Source organism: Populus nigra, chromosome 8, assembly GCF_951802175.1.
Source record: "Populus nigra chromosome 8, ddPopNigr1.1, whole genome shotgun sequence".
NCBI lineage: Eukaryota > Viridiplantae > Streptophyta > Magnoliopsida > Malpighiales > Salicaceae > Populus > Populus nigra.
The window spans coordinates 9,789,943-9,808,494 of record NC_084859.1 but is presented as its reverse complement, the minus strand read 5'-3'; the positions used below and the strand labels follow the sequence as shown (position 1 = coordinate 9,808,494).

At 27.3% G+C, this 18,552-nt stretch overlaps 1 protein-coding gene across 1 annotated transcript; it reads right to left on the bottom strand.

Annotated features, from left to right (window-relative positions):
* Positions 1 to 6,672: 6,672 nt before the first annotated feature.
* LOC133701269 (protein TIFY 10b-like) lies at positions 6,673 to 8,348 on the bottom strand. Its single transcript, XM_062125131.1, has 5 exons — positions 8,012 to 8,348; positions 7,666 to 7,864; positions 7,308 to 7,567; positions 7,134 to 7,191; positions 6,673 to 6,995 (listed from the first exon to the last, which is right to left on the bottom strand). Exons 1-5 carry the CDS (start codon positions 8,157 to 8,159, stop codon positions 6,857 to 6,859), a joined length of 804 nt encoding a protein of 267 aa, XP_061981115.1. The 5' UTR covers positions 8,160 to 8,348; the 3' UTR covers positions 6,673 to 6,856.
* Between the last annotated feature and the right edge of the window lie 10,204 nt (positions 8,349 to 18,552).

The following is an 18,552-nucleotide window of genomic DNA, read 5'->3' as shown; positions in this document are numbered from 1 at the left end:
TATTTATACTTCAATTTTTTTTTAATTATTTTAGGGGCGATTGATAAAATTACGAGGTTTGAAAAATGAGTTGTTAGGACTGGCTGTAGATAAATGACAGGTGTTATGACGGTGATCATTGATTGGGTTATTTAGACTTTAGAGAGACCTCAAGGTCGGGGGAGGGGAGGGGAGAGGGTGTGATTCGGTCCGGCTCACGGTCTATTGCTTAAATAATATAATTATAAAATGATCTACAAATGATTCGGTCCAAGTCTTGGATTTAGATACAATAGATTAATCTAAGTTAATTTAATTTTTTTTCTCTAAATAATGTTATTAAAAAACATGTTTTTTAAACCGAAAGACATGACTTATTATTAATAATAATATTCTAGTATGCAGAAACTCATTTTATATCTGTAGTCAGAATAAATATTAAATTGTTAAAATTATATCTTAAAATCATTTGAAAAAAACTTTTACATTATGAAAGCATGGGAACAATGACATTATATTTGGCAAAGAGAACTTATCATCTTACAAGAAATGATTAGGGATTGATAATTAAAGCCTGCCTTGTATAACTGTGTCGAGACTAGAATAAATACTACTAATATATGTATGTATATTTGCTTGAGTTTGGGAGTGTTTTTATTTTAAGCTTCATTTTAATGTGTTTTGATGGTCAAAACTTTTGAATCAATATTTTTTTTATAAAATTAAAATGTGTGTACTTTTCTCTTCTTTTTTTTTTAAGGAAAGTTCACTTATTAGATTTATTTGCAAAATATTTTATAGATATATATATATATATATATTCTAGTTTTTCTTAGTAAAATATTTTATAGAAACTTGATTACTTTACAATCAATTTATACAATTTGTTCATTTAGTGATAATCATCATGGTTTGGGTTAACAACCACATTTTCTTTATATATTTTTTTAATTTTTAAGTATTTTTTGTGATTTTTTATCTAATATATGAAAAAATTTGCAATGGGAAAATTAGTTGCAAAATGGTTCACCATGTTAGATTAACAACCATTTACTTTAATTAAAAATTTCTTGTAATTTTCAGTTTGCAAACATTTGGAGGTTGTTTATATTGTTCTAGAATTAAAGCAACATAAACAACTAAGAGGGACGTGAATAAGGTATGCAAGGTAAAATTATAAATTAAAAAATTTTCACCTAATAACATGCAATTCTAAACACTCAACCAAATACAAAAGCAATAAGCAATTTAAAGAGTAAGAGTTTAGAGAGATTATACCAAGATTTATAAAGGTTCGGCAAACCACATACTTCTCTTCTTGAACTTCCATTCAAGAGTTTTATCATCACACACCAGTCTTCTTAGTGGGTGAGACTAAACTGTTACATGATCTTTTTGCGAATACAAGATCAAACTCAATCCTTTTACAAGCTTAGGATCAAATTGTTATCCATAATCTTTTTACGAGTTAAAGATTAGAAAATCTTTCACCAATACTTGTTGAAGGACAAGTATGAAACCACTCATAATTTTATCTCTATAAGATTTTTTCAAGTGTTTTAAGTGTCGCTTACAATTTTCACAATATACTCTCTTAGGAGAGTTGATTGGAATAACAATTAAGCTCTTTAGAAGGATTTTACTAATTCACATCTAACCTTGTTTTTTTGGATGATTATAAGTGAAAAAAGAGTATTATAGGTTGTTTTTTAGAGGGAGTATACTTAGATTTTTGCCTTGAAAATTCCACACTTGTTTTGGACAAGTAAAAGACTATTTATAGGCTTAGAAAAGAAACTAGTTATTAGACACAATTTTCTCCTCATTGACAGAATCGATCAAATTGTTTTAGAATCAATCAAACCATTTTAAAAATCAATTAGACCATATTGAAGAACCTCAAGAAATTCTGGAAATTTTCCAGAAACAAACTAGCTATTTTAAGAAAATGTTATGCCGGTTTGTGAAACAGTTTAACTGTTTTGGTTACTGTCTTGCCATTTCCAAAACAGTGAGATCATTTTAGCTACTATCTGGATTTTGTCTCATTTTTTTTTTGGTCTTTTTTTTTCTTTTCTTTGTTTCTTTTGGGTTTGCTTAGGTTGTGTGGGTATTATAAGGTGTCCTAAACAAGTTTAATGCTTTTTAACAAAATCTTATAACAAATTCTTGATCAGCGAAGTCGATATCGTAATTTATACAAGATTTTTATTCTTGACCTTTACAAATCATTTCCTTGCTTTATTGATGATTTCTTAGATGTTGTGTATCTATATTTATCATTACAAAGGTGTGTGTACCCTCCCAACCCCCCCTACACACACACACACATGGCATATTAACATATCTTTATTTAAATCATTTAAGCATGTAATACATTATGATATTAATAATGTGATATGCATATATCAAAACTATATCAAAATAATGTTTTATTATATCCAATGTTTATGTTATCATTAAAACATATAAATAAATCATTATCGTAGTCATAAGGTTAATAGTTTCAATAATGCAAAACATTTTTTTATTTGTATTCACATTATAAATTAAGTTGGGGTGAACATTGTCTAAAAGTTTTTGTTCACTAATCTTGTTTGTGTTTGAGTTGAGCACAATTTAGCGTCTCTTTGCAAAGTTGCCACTTTTATTGTGGTTATAGTTATTTGTTATGATTGTTATAATCATAATTATTAAACTCAATCTAGGAATAAACCTAGGAAAATGATCAGGTCACGAGCAACCCGGGTTAACCCTGAAAATTGAAAACTCAACCACAATACATATCATCAAATTAGAGGCTTAAAAAAAATTCATAAATAATTATATATGCTATTTAATGAAAAGCTACACAATGCCATTCAACCAATAATTAAAAATCTAATCACTGAACAACACAAAAATCTAAAAATTACCCATAAAACCATAACTAAAACAAGATTGCACCTAGATCTTATAATTCTAAATCAAAACCCAGAAACACCAAAAACAAATCCAAACTTTCTTAAACATACCTAGATGAAATTATGTCCACATTAAAGTTTAGCCCATAATCAATCCCCATTATTAGTAACCACTTCAAACAAATCAAACATGAAGTTTACCCTCCAGACAACTTGTCATTTAATCCTCTTGCACCACCACTTATATCTTAATTATCCACAATCATATTATTTTCATCGTTCCCCGATCCCATCTCACCAAACCTAAAATAACAAACCCTTCAATATCTCATCTTTCTCTATATAAATTAATTTTCTTTTCTTTTCTTTTTTTCTTTTCAAAATTACCCCACCAAAAATCACATAAAAAACCCAATCACAAAGCCTATTATGACTACAACATTAGTGTTTAAACCCCTACCCAGTGGATAATGTACTTTCAGAGACATTAATGTCATGGTTAATCTAGCAATTAGTTCCCATGATGGGATAAAAGGGAAATGTTGAGGTAGGACTTCCAATCGTTAATGAATTAATCAAACTAAAAGGTGTTAATAAGGTTGAGGCCATCTATTATAAGGAAAAAAGAAAATAAATTAAAAGGTATATTGGGAACTCAAGTATGGTGGCTACATGTTTTGAGAAGTCGAAATTTTTATCTCTGAATCCAAATGGTGTTGTTTATCATAAAAAGTTTATGAAAACAATAGTCGGGTCTCATCTGAGTTTCATTGAGTTACCTGGATTTTGTGTCACCTAGATTTCGGGTCAATCTAATAGGTTGTTTGGGTTTGACCGGGTCAATTGCAACTCTAGTTTTGTACTTTGTAAAACCCAGCTAAGGTCCCACGTCAACCCATAGAGCTAGATTTTACAATAATGTTTATAATTGTAAAAGAGTATTTGTTAATATATAATGTTTACAATGCTTTTATGTTATGTGAGATTTAAAAGTTCATAATTTGTGACTTTTGGTTTTCAATTACAAAAACCTAAAACATGTGGCAAAAACACTATACACATATCTTGATTTATTATGGATTGTAATATTAAATTAATGAATTTGCTAGTGACAAAAAAAATCAATTGAACAAACTTTAGGGAATAAAATGGTGTTTTACGGTTCAATCTGTCATTTTATGTTTGTTAAGAGGCAGCTCAGTTTGTTTTCATTTATTTTACACTATTGAATTACTTGAATACTCTTAAAAGTAAAAAAAACACTTGACTATGGCTTACGGGCATTTTTTGTTTTAATTTTTCAAGCACAATGTAATGACCTAATTGTTCCTAGAATCAAAATTCTCAAGGCATGTCTACACGAGATTTTGTGTAATTTCATAAAGGGTTTTTTGCAGTCATTATTTGGTTTTAAGAAAAATGTGATAATTTGATTAAAAAAAATGAAAATAGTTGTTGATGCGTGCTCGCGTTAGTGCATTAGTCGCTCTGTTGCCTTTGGGCGATATGTGCGACTAACTCCGGTAGTGAAAAACTTTCTTTAGTCGTGCCATTAGATTCCCTGTGGTGTTCTTTTCCTTACGATACAACGTATGTTGGTTATTTCTCGATTAATTGTTGCCAACAATATTTTTCTTTTTCCTTTTCTCACTCCTCCTTTGAAATTTGTGATAGTCATTTAAAATTTTATAGTAGTCCTTTTAACTTCACATATTTGAGTATTATTCTTCATTCTTTTTATTTGTATTTCTTATCATTTACTCTTTGGTAGGTTTTCAATTTTTTTCACTTTCATCATTCAATCTAAATTTATTATTTTTTGTTTCTTTAATTTTGGCCCAAATTTTTTTTATTTCTTAATTCTTTTCGTGCCCCTTCTATAAACTTTCAATTGTTTTTAATTTTAACCTTTGATAAAAAAAATTATTATTTTTAAAATTTATTTTTCATTCTTTTGTTAGTTTTTTCTTTTAATTATTTTGTGAATTTAATTCTTCTATTCAATTTAACTTTTCAGTCCAAGATTATCCATCCTCTTTTTTTTTTCAAATTTGATCCTCATTCTTTTAATTGCTATTTTTCTTTTGGATTATTTTGTATAATTATTTTTTTTCAATTTTATCCTTTAACATTTGATTTTTTAAAAAATAAACTTCATGATTTTTCCAGGTTTGGTGCTTTTGATTAAATAGCTCGGGTCACGAGGTTTATAAATTAAAACGTGTTGACATCTTTTTTTTTACTTGTTTTTTTTTTCGATCTCATTACTTGACATTGATTTTTTTACAAAATAGGCTTCATAGTTTTTTTTTATTGTTTTTCTATCAGTTTATCTCAATTTCATAACCTGACCCGTGGGTTTGGTGAGTTAATCTCGTGGGCTCGCACCTATTTTTTTGGCTTTGAATTACTGTTTCTTCTTTTGGATCCTTTATGTGGATGGTTTTTTGAAAGAAAAAAAAAATTCATCCTTCAATATTTGGTTTGTTTAAAATTGGACATTGTGGTTTTCTCATATTTAGTGCTTCCAATCAAATGACTAGGATCACAAGTTTTATAAGCTAACGATGGTTTTTTAAAAAACATTATTGAGTTTTGTGATTTTTTTTATTTTTCTTTCCATCATGTTACCCAATCTCATAACTTGACCTGAGGGTTTGACTGATTGACCCAGGTGGGCTCGAGCCTTCTTTTGACTTATAATTGCATTTTTTTTTTATCCTTTTGTATGATTGATTTTTTTTAATATTATACTTCAACATTTGATTAGTTGAAAATTGGATTTCAAGATTTTTCAAATTTGGTTCTTTTGGTCAAATGATTCGGGTTATAGACTTAACAAGTTAACACGAGTTGACATCGTTTTTTCTTTGCTTGTATTTTTGTTTGGAATTGAGCTTCTTGATTGAGATAAGATTTGAGATTTTATGGGTTATAATTTTAGAAGATTAAATTAGGGTTGCCTTTTTATGTTATTAAATTAACTTTAAACTCAATCGAATCAATGACCCAAGTCTCAAATTTTTTTTTTACTTCTTTAGAAATTAACTTTGTTTTTTTTATTTGAAAAATTTAGCCTAGGCCGTGGTGTTGCGTCGGCCATCGATATAAGTTTACTCAAGTGAATTTTTGATCATTTTTTTTAATGTTTTGACCTTCAATATTTAGTTCACTATATTTGGGTTTTTTAATTTTTTTTCGATGTGAGTTCCATGGTTTTATCATGATCTCACACCCTATATCACATGTTTTACAACTTAACTATTGTTAACCCAGGTTGATCCAATATTTTTCTATCTCAATATTTTTTTAAAAAAAATATATCATTCAATATGTTACAATTTAAATATTTTAAAAGTATTTTGGCTATTTTTTTATTTTTAAAAAATTATTTTTGACATCAGTATATCAAAATGATTTGAAAACATCAAATACATATTAATTTAAAGCAAAATTAAAAAAATTAAAATTTTTTTAAAAAGCATTTTTAAAATGCAATTTCAAATAGATTTGGAGGTGCTTTAACTCCCATCATATTTTGGTTTTTCTTTTTTCTTTTTCTCTCTTTTGAACAGCATATGAATTATTGTAGCCATCTCGTGACTGCAGACACAAGGCAACCCATGAAGCATCAAATACCAGCAAGACTTTTCTACTTTATATTCTTCTTAATCTCGTGAGACTGATAAGAATAAATAAACAATTCTTTCTTCTTTCTTTTTTATGACCATGTTCCCCTCCAAAATCAAGGCACAGAATCAATGGAATATATAAACAAAGAAGGATAAAATTAACATGAAAATCTTCAGCAGTGGATTCACGATATATATACACACAGGGGATTTATTGAAAAATTTATGTGTGTGTGGGAACAACAACATTGTAAGTAAACTTAGTAATGATTTTAATTAAATTGAACTAATCATGCCACGTTAACGGAATGGTGAGCTAAGTAATCTCTAGCTAGCTAGTAGCTACAATTTAAGCTCGAGCTGTTTCGATGATTGGCCTTCGTCTAGGGCAAAAAACGGGTTGCTGTCTTCTTCAGATCTGGGAGGCCCAGGATGATCCGGAGTTGGGTTGTTTATCTGATACGGAGCTCTTGCTGCAACCCTGAAAAATATCCCAAGAAGATTTAAGATAACTAGTTGATTATTTAAACAAGAACAGTATTTAGACTTGGAGCAGTAAAAGACTACCCAGAATTTTCAATTTTTTTGGCATAAAAGTAAACCTTGAGCATATTAGTACCTGTCTTTCCTCTTGGAAAAGAACCGATGAAGTGAAGCTCTTCTAGCATGGGGCACATCTGTAAGAAAAAGGAAAAAAGGGAAAGAAATGGTTATTACAAGGATACTACTTCACTGATTAAAGCTTAAAAATCATTAACAACTCGAACAAGTAGATTATGAAACAATTGTTTACCTGAAGCATTAGCTTGAGATTGTAATTGCAGTCTTTCTTGGCCTTTATTGGAATCAAGCGCAGCAACAGAATTGGTGGAGCTGACTTTTCTTATTGCAGGAGCAGAGCTGGGACACCCATCTGTGCTAATAGAGCTTCCCTTGGCAGCCAAAGCCATGATCTCCTTGGCCATATCGGCCGGAAAGTCATTAAAAACACTCACTTTCCCAGCGTAAAATATAGTCATTTGGGCGGTTTCAGGATCCATTGGAGACGATTTCCTAGTGTCATAAAAACACAAACAACTTTAGAAGTTGAATAATAATATTTGGAGCCAAAGTTTTCTTTCTGCCTCTATATGAATGTTCATTGTTGGTACCTCAAGTGATCAGCCTTGTTAATAGCGTCATCAGTAGAATTTGGAGGACCGGAACCCACAAACTGAGGAAAGAAATCCATGAATTTCATCATGTTTGCAGATGCCATAGCGTTTTGCCTTGAAGTGATCTGATCAGAAGAGATTTCCATGTTGTTGAGTAGATTCAATGTTGTTGCCGGTGAACTAGGTGTCTCAAGGCCTAAAAACGATATTAAACAGATAGAAGATAAGAAACATGTACAGAAGTCTGTATAATTAAGCATGCATCGGAGAAAGATAAAAGGAGACTCTCTCGGATCCGCATCTGAAAAGAAAACCAGGAAACAAATTTAATTTTTAAGTGTACCTTTAATTTCTGCCTTTCCATTTATTCCAAGGCTAATGTCTCCAAAACTCCCTCTCTCCTTCAAGTACTGGCTCAAAAGATTGCATTTTTGGGCAAAGTTTGATATCTGGTCCTGAGGCCTGCCAGATTTCTGTGCCATATTCGCCATGGATGAAAAGCTGTCACAACTAAATCCTCCCAGATGAAATCGAACGAAGACTCTTGGGATTTGGTTAAAGGGAAATGCTTGCTTGTGTCTGTTGTTACTGGTGGGGAGTAGACTCGGGCATGAAGAACACAGGGAGGGTGTTAGGTTCACGAGCACGTTCTTTGAACCTGTCTGACTGCCATGAGCTAGTTCTTATTATCCTTGAATTTTCTTATGTCCCTTTCTTAATTATTCATTTATTTTTCAAGCACGTTTTTTAGCTTGAGAAAAAGAAAAGTAGAGGATGAGAACGAGTCAATAAAGTAGAAGCGGAGAGCGCTCTCCCTGGATCGCCGGTATCTTTTACAAGAGTTTACAATGATATTTTTTTTCCTTAGTTTAATAATTTTGGGTGACAGCGCATACCGTGCATGATATGAATACTGTTTGTATGCTTAGAATAGTATATGAAATATAATGTTAAATACTTTGATGGCGTTAAACTATTTCAAATAATAATTTCTCCTATTTTAAAAATTATTTTCTAGTGATTTAAATTTTAAATTCGACACAATAATGAAATTTGATATTATTGGATTTTTATGCTTAGGCCCGTTTATTTGTTGAAAAGTATTTTTTTAAAAGTGAATTCCAGAAAAATGAATTTCAGGAAAGTGAATTATTTTCTGATGTTTGGTAATGTAATAAAAAATAAGTTAAAAAATAATTTCCAGTATTTGGTTATGTCATGGAAAATGAGTTGGAAAATAAATTTTTAATGTTTTATTTTTTTCAAGTTTATTAAAATAACGAGGAACAAATCTTACAAATTAAAAAGTTGAATAAGAATGAAATTGAAAAAAATATATAATTTTATAAATTATCTCAATAAAATAAATAATAATCAAAATAATAAAGATCAAATCTAACAAATAAAAAAATTGAAAGATAAAGAAATTAAAGTAATAATAATTACCATTTCATAAATTATTTCAAATAAAATAAGCAACAATCAAAAGAATGAGGATCAAATTTGATAGATAAAAAATTTCAATTAAAAAATAATAAGGGAAAAGCAAACAACAATTATAAAAATAAGGACCAAAGTTAATATAAAAATTAAATTATAATGGATGAAATTAAAAAAAAATCAAAACAAAATATATATATATATATATATATATAGCAATTAAAAGTTTGAGGATCAAATTTGATATAATCAGCAAATAAATGACATTTCTAAATTTTTCATAACTTCCGGAAAGTATTTTCCGTCCAAAATAAAAAGAAAACACTTTCCTGAAAACCAAGCCAAATTTTCTTTTGATTGAAAAGTGTTTTCCATTGACCACCTTTTCTATCGACAAACAAATATAGAAAAGTTTGTAAAATAATTTTCAGAAATCACTTTCCATCAAACAAATACACCCTTAATTCATCTCTTTACTAGTAAAAATACTTTATTAGGTCTCTCTACTATATAATGTCACATTTTGTTCTTGTATGATATATTTTTATTTAGTTTATATCAACATTATTAGAACTGCATGATTAACTTATGAATTTGTGACATATGAAAAAAAATTTTGGTAAAAAAAAATTAGTCCATTTATTATTAAAAAAGAGAGAGAGAAGAGCCTGGTAATTATTAGTCCAAAATTATAATACATATTAATTTAACAACTATAAATTACAATATTTATATCTATATTAAAAGGTGTCATTATATAACTTTATTGTTCGGCTCTGGTGTGAGAAGAGCGTGGTAATTAAATCATTTTATAACAATTTTAATTTCATCATTTTCAATCCACGTATAGTTTATACATATACTTTATCTTTAAGACAGATTTAATATCTCGTAAATCAAACATATTGTTGTCATTAGCCCCTCCTAATAAACTAGTCTAATAAATTATTCCAGTCATTTGAACATGGATACTACTAGCTCCTTTTATACATATAGTCAAATAAATTATCCTAGTCATATGAACACAGATGTTGCTAGCTCCTTTCAGTCGGCTAGTCTAATAAATTATACTGGTCATTTAAACACAGATGCCCTTCGCTCTTTTTGGTCAGCTAGTCTAATAAATCATCTCGGCCATGTGAACATAGGTATCATTATCTCTTTTCATTTAGCTAGCCTAATAAATTATCCTAATCATCTAAACATAAATATCATTAGCTCCTTTTGGTCAACTGATCTAATTTCATCCTTTTTAATGTTCATATCACAAAAAATAAATAAACAACATATATTTTAAGAAAATTACAATTATACAATTCTAGAAATCTCTTATAAATAGTGAAAGTGAAGGACACACAACTAGTGCATGTACTCATGTTGTAGTCTCTTGTTGCTGGATAAATCTTGTGGCCTCTTTTGCATCAACAGGCATCCAATCATCAAACATCTATATAAAGCATACATTTCAAGCTCAATTTTCCTTCTCTTTTAAATACAAATTTGTCAACATGAGATTTCTACCCTTTTTAAATTTGTTTCTTCATTTTACATGTTAAACGTATATAATTCAGAACAAATGTCGAATCAATTAAAATAGATCCCTCTAAGGTTCTCACTTTAGCTAACCATTAAATCATCCATACCTCTTGTTTTTTTTTTTCATTTCATAATCATATTTATACTAGCATTCATAATTCCATCTCAATTCATCTCTCTACAATTCATCTTACATTCACCAAATTCAATTCAAAGTTCATTGCAAATTTAACCATAATTATGTAGAATAATTAAATCTATTTTAAATCATCATAAGTCCATCAACACATACTAAACACACTTAAATGCATAAACAATTGCCTTGGTTCCCACCAATTCCTGATTTTTTCTAATATGATTAGCCCTTCACGTCTTTTCTTTTTAATCCATTAATCCCAACTTCTATCTCAAACTCATCATCAACACTCATTTCACATCTCCACAAATTCATACACAAACATAAATATTTTTTTCTCATCAATTATTCACAGTTTCATAATTCAAAATATATTAAGCATTTAATCATAACTAGATAAGTTAATTAAATCAATTCTAATTCATCATTAATATATTAACACATATTAAATACATATAATTTAATAAGAATTTATTAGGTTCCCACCATTAATCATTTTCCTTTAAAGTGGCGGGCCCTACCCTTCACAGAACACTAAAATCTTTTCTTCAATTTCTTCAATTTTCATGCAATTTTCATTTATACATATTCATCAAATACTCATGCAACGCAATTAAACATAATTTTTACAACATTGCACCTAAAAAATTCATCCCTATTTTTCTCTTAGGCCGAAACCACTTCCTAAAAAGAGGACATGGTTTTCTTTTTACTTGTTATAATTGACACTTTATCCACTCTTTTTTTCATGCAAAAAAACACCATACTAGAAAATTTTCATGTCAATTAAACCAAATAAATTCAAACCTCCAACCCATGTTTTGGTTGAATCCTTGCTCATAGTGGAGATTCATTTTTTTTCTTTTCAATTTTATTTTAAACACATCACCCAACCATTTTTCATTCACAACAACATATTCCAATAATAAAACAACCAATTTAAATAACCCAGCATGCTTAACTCAACATTCCATAATCCAATCATAACTTATCAAGCTTTGAAACACAATAAAACTTAAATTAATCATTAAATAATGATTCTTACCTTTTAAAGCCAATAAATCAAAGAGAAATTTAGAAATAAAACTTGGCTTTCTCCCTCCACTTTCCACTTTTCCTCTTAACTTCCAAAACCATAACTTTCAAACTTTGAAAACCCTTCAATCCTTAGAGTCCTTAAAGTTCTTTAAATTCTTCTTAAAACTCTTTATAATACTCTAATCTAACTCTTTTAATGTTTTTCTCTTGAGAATCTGGTAAAGAAAATCAAAACTTTATACCTCTCTCTTGGAATGAAACCATCAATGTTGAGCTGTGTGTGTGTGTTTTTTTTTCTTATTTATAATTTTTCCCTTATGTTTTGTCTATGTATTTTTCTTTTAAGTATGTATCTCATCCCTATTCAATTTTAAAAATCAGCATACATACAAGTTTTATCCCATAAAACCTCATTCCTAATTATTCACCGTATCTAATTAGTGTTTTTTTTCACTCTTATTTTTTAGATCATTTTGTATAATTAATTTTTTTATTGATTTTATTTTTCGACATTTGATTTGTTAAAGATTTAGCTTCATACAATCTTATCTCTCAACATTTGTTTTTTAAATTCGTTTTGTTTTTCAATGTATTATGCTAATTCATTTATAATTTTTTTTTTTGTGTTTTATACAAATGAAGTCGATTTTTTAAAATAAAAATATTTATTTTTAAATAATATTGCTGATGTGATTGGCCTTGCATAATAATTTTTTTTTGCATGAGTTTATTTATTAGTTTTATTTATGTTTATCTTTTAAGTCATAAGTTTTTTAGGTTATAGATTTATTTTTTTATTTAAATAAATAAATTCAGTAAACACAATCAAATGAATGCTTCATTTTGTGTGGTTGATTATCTTAATTAACATCTCTCAAATTTATAAATTTTTGTTTTGATTACTGTTAACAATTTTTTATGTTTATTTACATAAATAATTATGAATTTATTTAATGAGATATTTGCATAGACTTTTTAATTTATATTTTGAAATTTTTTATGTTAAAAAATACATTAAAACAGCCTAGTATTTTTTGAAAAAAATTAATACCCAGCTTAAATAGCTGTTGATATCTAAATAATGTGTGTTTATGTGTGATTTACAAGGGTTTGCATATGATATCATACAAAATTATCATGATTTTATTAAAGGATGGATCCCTTCCTTAAAAATAAATAAATAAATAAATAATCATTTATCATCTATTTAGCGGTTACGGGCACTCGATGATTGTCCTTTTCAGTTAGGTCACGTGAAGATTCTTTTAATGTACCGACGAGGACCGACACGCACATGTAGGACCCACGTCACCCTAAAATTTAATTAAAAGCGAAACGACTGCTTATTATTCACGTTTCTTCTCTTCCATAAATATTGGCTTGGGGCCTCCGTTTTTTGTTTTTTTGTTTTTTTTTTCCAGCTTTTGTAATCTCGAGCACGTGATAAACATTAGCTCAATTTCTTTTTGTTTCCGGGTTAATTACGTCATTTCACTAGCATGTGTCAGCAGTCAGAACCTTTCTGGGAACACGACATGTTGCTAGGCTCTATAGCTGTTTAATAATGTTTTTTAGTTTGTGGTAGATGCTAACGTGCGCTAGTGAATGCGATGCGCTTGCCCGCACCGTCTCTTATGCGGCAACTGTCATTATTTGTGTCCCTTTGGTATTGGCTGGCGACCTGGCGTTCTTGTTGTAAATGAGATTTTGAAGCCGTTAAAATCACTCATTTTAATCATGCTCCAATTTCAAGAGTAAAACCTTCAATTTTCTAGTTATAAAATACAAATCCTTATATTTTCTCAAATTAAAATTAAAATATTCTCAGAATTAAAATTAGAATTTCTTTCATTTTAAATTATACATATATATTCTCATACAAAGGAGGAGAGTAATACTCTTCTATGTAGTTGAGATGTATAACTTAACTAGTAATTACATGTAAAGATGAAAATTTAACTTGAATTTAATATAGATATGAATCTAAATAAATGAATGTTTTTTGAATAATTACATTATTTAATTAGTAATAGATATTATATGAATATTATCAAACTTGATTTCAAATCCAATCCAAACTCAATCTTGTATTTGTATTACTCTTAAATTTTATGCTTAATAATAAATAATATTTAGATAATATATACTTGAAACTTAATGGATAGGTGATGCGTGAGCTTCTTTTTTTAAATATATATATATATATATATATATATATATATATATATATATATATTGTTTTATTTAATGTTATTTTTTTCTATTTTTATTTTTCTATGTTGTATCACTATGCTTTTATAGTTTTTTTCATTTGAAAAAAATATTTTTTCTAATTTATTTTTTCTATTTAGTATTATTAGGGTTTTATTATTTATTTTTTATATAAAAGGTTATAATAATCATTTGAAAAATGAGATTTTAATGAATAAAAATGGAATATTTTGGATGTTCTTATTCTTGATTTTTGATGTTTTTGTCTTATAAAAAGCTTTGTTATCATTAATTTCAATTTATATCAATAAAATATAAATATTTAAATTTTTTATTTGATAAATATCAATATAGATATAATAGAAAGCAATAGTCCCACGTTGATCCCTACACCCATTCAATTAGAATGTGTTTGAGAGTATGATAACAATTGTTTTTAATGTATTTTTTATTTTAAAATATATTAAAATATTTTTAAAATTATTTTTTACATTAATACATCAAAATAATATGAAAATATTAAAAAAATATTTTCAAAACTTAATATCAAACACATCGCCAATAAAAAAAAGTCAAAGGTTGATTGAAAATTACAGTAGAACAACATTAATTGCACCTTTGCCCACACGTTTTTGATATTGACTTGTAAAAATCAAATAATCAATGGTTCAACTGTCAAGCAATAATATATGATTTCATAATGTGTACTTTTTTTTTTGTTTTATTTAGAGAATGCTTGGAATTATAATAATAATTGCATTTCAATGTTTTTTTTAATATATTAAAATAATATTTATTTTTTATTTTTTAAATTTTAAATTTTATTTTTTTACATCAATACATTAAAATGATCTAAAAATATCAAAATAAATTATTTTAAAACAAGAAACATAGACTATCAAATTTCATATAAACTATTTCATAAATATTCAAATTTATTTATTTATAAATAATTTCATAAAGTATGTTAAAGGTTAGAAAAAACACCATAAAATTAATGAATAATACACATGTGAAGCGCCTATCAAAAAAAAGTTTCCTTCCTAGAAAAGTAATTATAAAAGGAGTTAGCATAATTGTAGTGCCTTTAAATTACAAACTATAAAGTGCTTAAGTTTTATTTTTTTTTTTAGTAACAATTTATCTTATCATTAATTATTAATTTAATTAATTAATTCATTGTGTTGGTTATTAATGCTATAATACAATTACAAATCATTAAGTAGATTCACTCATTTCACTTGCGGAAAGTTATTTAGGTTATTAGAAAATTGTTTAGGAAAAAAGGTATAGAAAATGTATTTTTTTTGGTCGAAAATGAAAATTATTTTGCTAAAAATAAATGTTTTTTTTTAAGCTACAAAATACCCAAAAATTATTTTTAAAATCCTTTATTAGAGCTTACAATGGGTAGCTCATAACCATCACCTGCATCCAAATTGTATTAGGTCAAGTTAGTGGCGGAATTATGAGGGCTGGTAGGGGTAGGGTCATGGAAGGAAAAAAATCTCCAACCCCTTTCCTTCAATAAATTAAGTTTTAAATTTTAAAAACAATTTTCTTTTTTAATTTTAGTTATTTCTAAATATTTTTCTTTAATTTGACCATTTCAAACACTAAAGTTTCTAGATTGGTCCCTTGGTCAAGTTTTATAGGTTGCGTGGTCTTTTTAACATGTAGGTATTTTAAAAGTATTTTTAAAAAGGTTTAAATTTGTTTTGCTTAAAATTCATATTTTTTAATATTTTTAAATCATTTTAATGTACTAATATCAAAAATAATTTTTAAAAAATAAAAAAAGTTATTTTAATATATTTCTGAATGAAAAATATTTTAAAAAATAACTGTAACTATATTTCCAAACAGATTAAAAGCTACTAGCTAATAAATTAATTCAAAAAATCTAACATACCTTACCAGTAATTTTATTTATTTATTTTAATTAATTTGGCTGGGTGACCAGGTCAAGAAAGAAAAACAAAACTTAATTACAAAGCTACCCAGTGGACATTTCTCGCTGTGCCTGTTGACGATGACAGGGATCGTCAAGGGACACCTTATTTAAAAGAAATTAAAAGGGGTCCTGACTCATTGTTTCTGTCTATTAGGATATTCACATTATAATTTTGCTTATAAAAACATAACACAATTGGTATTGGGGATGCCTTTTTGACTTCTTTTTTTAGGTGCACATTAAAATGACCACGATGTTATTAAATTAGAATTGTCGTTGTCGTGTATGAAGGTTTTTTTTTTTAAATTTAATTTTTTATAATCATCAAGTTTGGTGGGGGCAATTTAGCATGTATAAAATATTATTTAATTTAAAAAATTATTTGTTCATGAACTTTACGCGAACATGCATGGATAAACCTGTTCTTTATAGATGGCACATATGACATCAGCGACGGTCAAATTTTAGTTTCTACGCGATCACATGCCCGCGCTATAAAACAAATGCACTTGATAGTATTATAATTGTGAACTAGCGCTAGATAAGTAATAGAAATTAAAGGTATGATGGAGCAAATATTTCATAACGGAAAAAAAGTTGTGTTGACGATTCAAAACTTAGAGACTGAACAAAATAATTTATAATAATTTACAGTGTTTTGTGATGAAAGATACAGTGCTTTCGCCACATGATTTAACTTTTCAGTTAATAAAAAGAAAAAAAATTACAAAGCTAAATTCTCTACCAACTTAATATTAAAAAAAAACCAACAAAGATAATTTTGGAAGGAAAAAAACCCATGAGAAAAAACGTTGTAGCAATTGACAATGTTTTGTAAGGAAAACTATAACACTTTTCCCAATAAAATAAAATAAAAAACATTTAGAGAAATATTGTAATAATCCACAGTATTTTGTGAGAAAACCTACAATGCTTTCCTCATATGATTTAGTTTTATTGTAATTATAATTCTCAACCAATTCAATATTAAAAAAAAATCGACAAAGATAATTTTGAAAAAAATCATAAAAAAATCACATGGGAAAACACTGCAATAATTCACAGTGTTTTAAAGAAGAAAAATTACAAAGTTAAATTCTTAATCAGCTCAATATTAAAAAAAAAATCGATAGAGATAATTTTATTAAAAAAAAATAACAAAACAAACACCAAAAAAAGAAAAAAAAAATCATGTTGGAAACACTGTAGCTATTCATAATGTTTTGTGATGAAAGCTACAGTGCTTCCCCATATGATTTAGCCTTATTTGTAATAACTTGTAATTGTAATTCACAAACAACTCAATATTAAAAAAATAAAATTAAAAAGGATAATTTTAAAAAAATTATAAAAAAAAACCATATGGAAAAAAACATTGTAGCAATGGACAATAATTTTCAAAAAAAGTTATAGTGTTTTCCTCACATATTGTAACTGTAATTTTTAACAAGCTCAATATTAAAAAATAAAATAAAATAAAGATAATTTTGGAGGAAAAAAAAAATCATGCGGAGAAACACTGTAGCAATCAACAATGTTTTAAATAAAAAAAATTACAAAACCAAATTCTCAATCAGCTCAATATTAAAAAAAAATTGACAAATATAATTTTGAAAAATAAAGAAATAAAATAGAAAAACTAAGTGGAAAAACATCGCAGCAATCCACAGTATTTTAAAAAAAAAACATTACAAAGCAAAAATTTTAACCAGGTCAATATTTAAAAGGTAAAATCAACAAAAATAATTTTGAAAAAAAAATAAAAGAAAAAAAATAAAAAATAAGAAAGTTGAAAAAAAATAATTTTGCAAAAACAAAAACGAAACAAAAGAAAAAAGGGAAAATTAGCAAAAATTAAATTAAATAAAATAAAATAAAATAAAAAATCGGGAGAAGAATCACTGTGGATTACTGTTGTAATCCACAGTGAAATGTGTGTGGGGGAACAGTGATTCCCCCACACCATTTAGAATATTGTATAATTTTGGAGGAAAAAAAACCATGTGGAGAAACATTGTAGCAATCAACAATGTTTTAAAGAAAAAAATTACAAAACCAAATTCTCAATATTAAAAAAAAATCGACAAATATAATTTTGAAAAATAAAGAAATAAAATAAAAAAACTAAGTGGAAAAACATCGCAGCAATCCACAGTATTTTTTTTTAAAAAATTACAAAGCAAAAATTTTAACCAAGTCAATATTTAAAAGGTAAAATCAACAAAAAAAATTTTAAAAAAAATAAATGAAAAAATAAGAAAAAATAAGAAAGTTGAAAAAAAATAATTTTGCAAAAAAAGAGAAAAAAAACGAAAAAAAGAGAGGGAAAATTAGCAAAAAAAAAAAAACCGAGAGGAGAATCACTGTGGATTACTGTTGTAATCCACAGTGAAATGTGTGTGGGGAATCACTGAACAGTGATTCCCCTACACCATTTAGAGTATTGTATAATGAAGGTGTTTTAATGATCATGGAGTCGCTACATTCCCGAGCGGTATTTATGGCAAAAAAAATCAGGTTTCGCATAGGTGATTGTTTTTTTTTTCTTATTTTATCTCTCCTCCTCAGT

Excerpts from the sequence above, each read along its gene's own strand:
- LOC133701269 (XM_062125131.1), bottom strand. The coding sequence starts at position 8,159 with ATGGCGAATATGGCACAGAAATCTGGCAGGCCTCAGGACCAGATATCA. Across the intron at positions 7,568-7,665 it reads AACAAGGCTGATCACTTGAG|GAAATCGTCTCCAATGGATC; the intron begins GTACCAACAATG and ends TTATGACACTAG. Across the intron at positions 7,192-7,307 it reads ATCTCAAGCTAATGCTTCAG|ATGTGCCCCATGCTAGAAGA; the intron begins GTAAACAATTGT and ends TTTTTCTTACAG.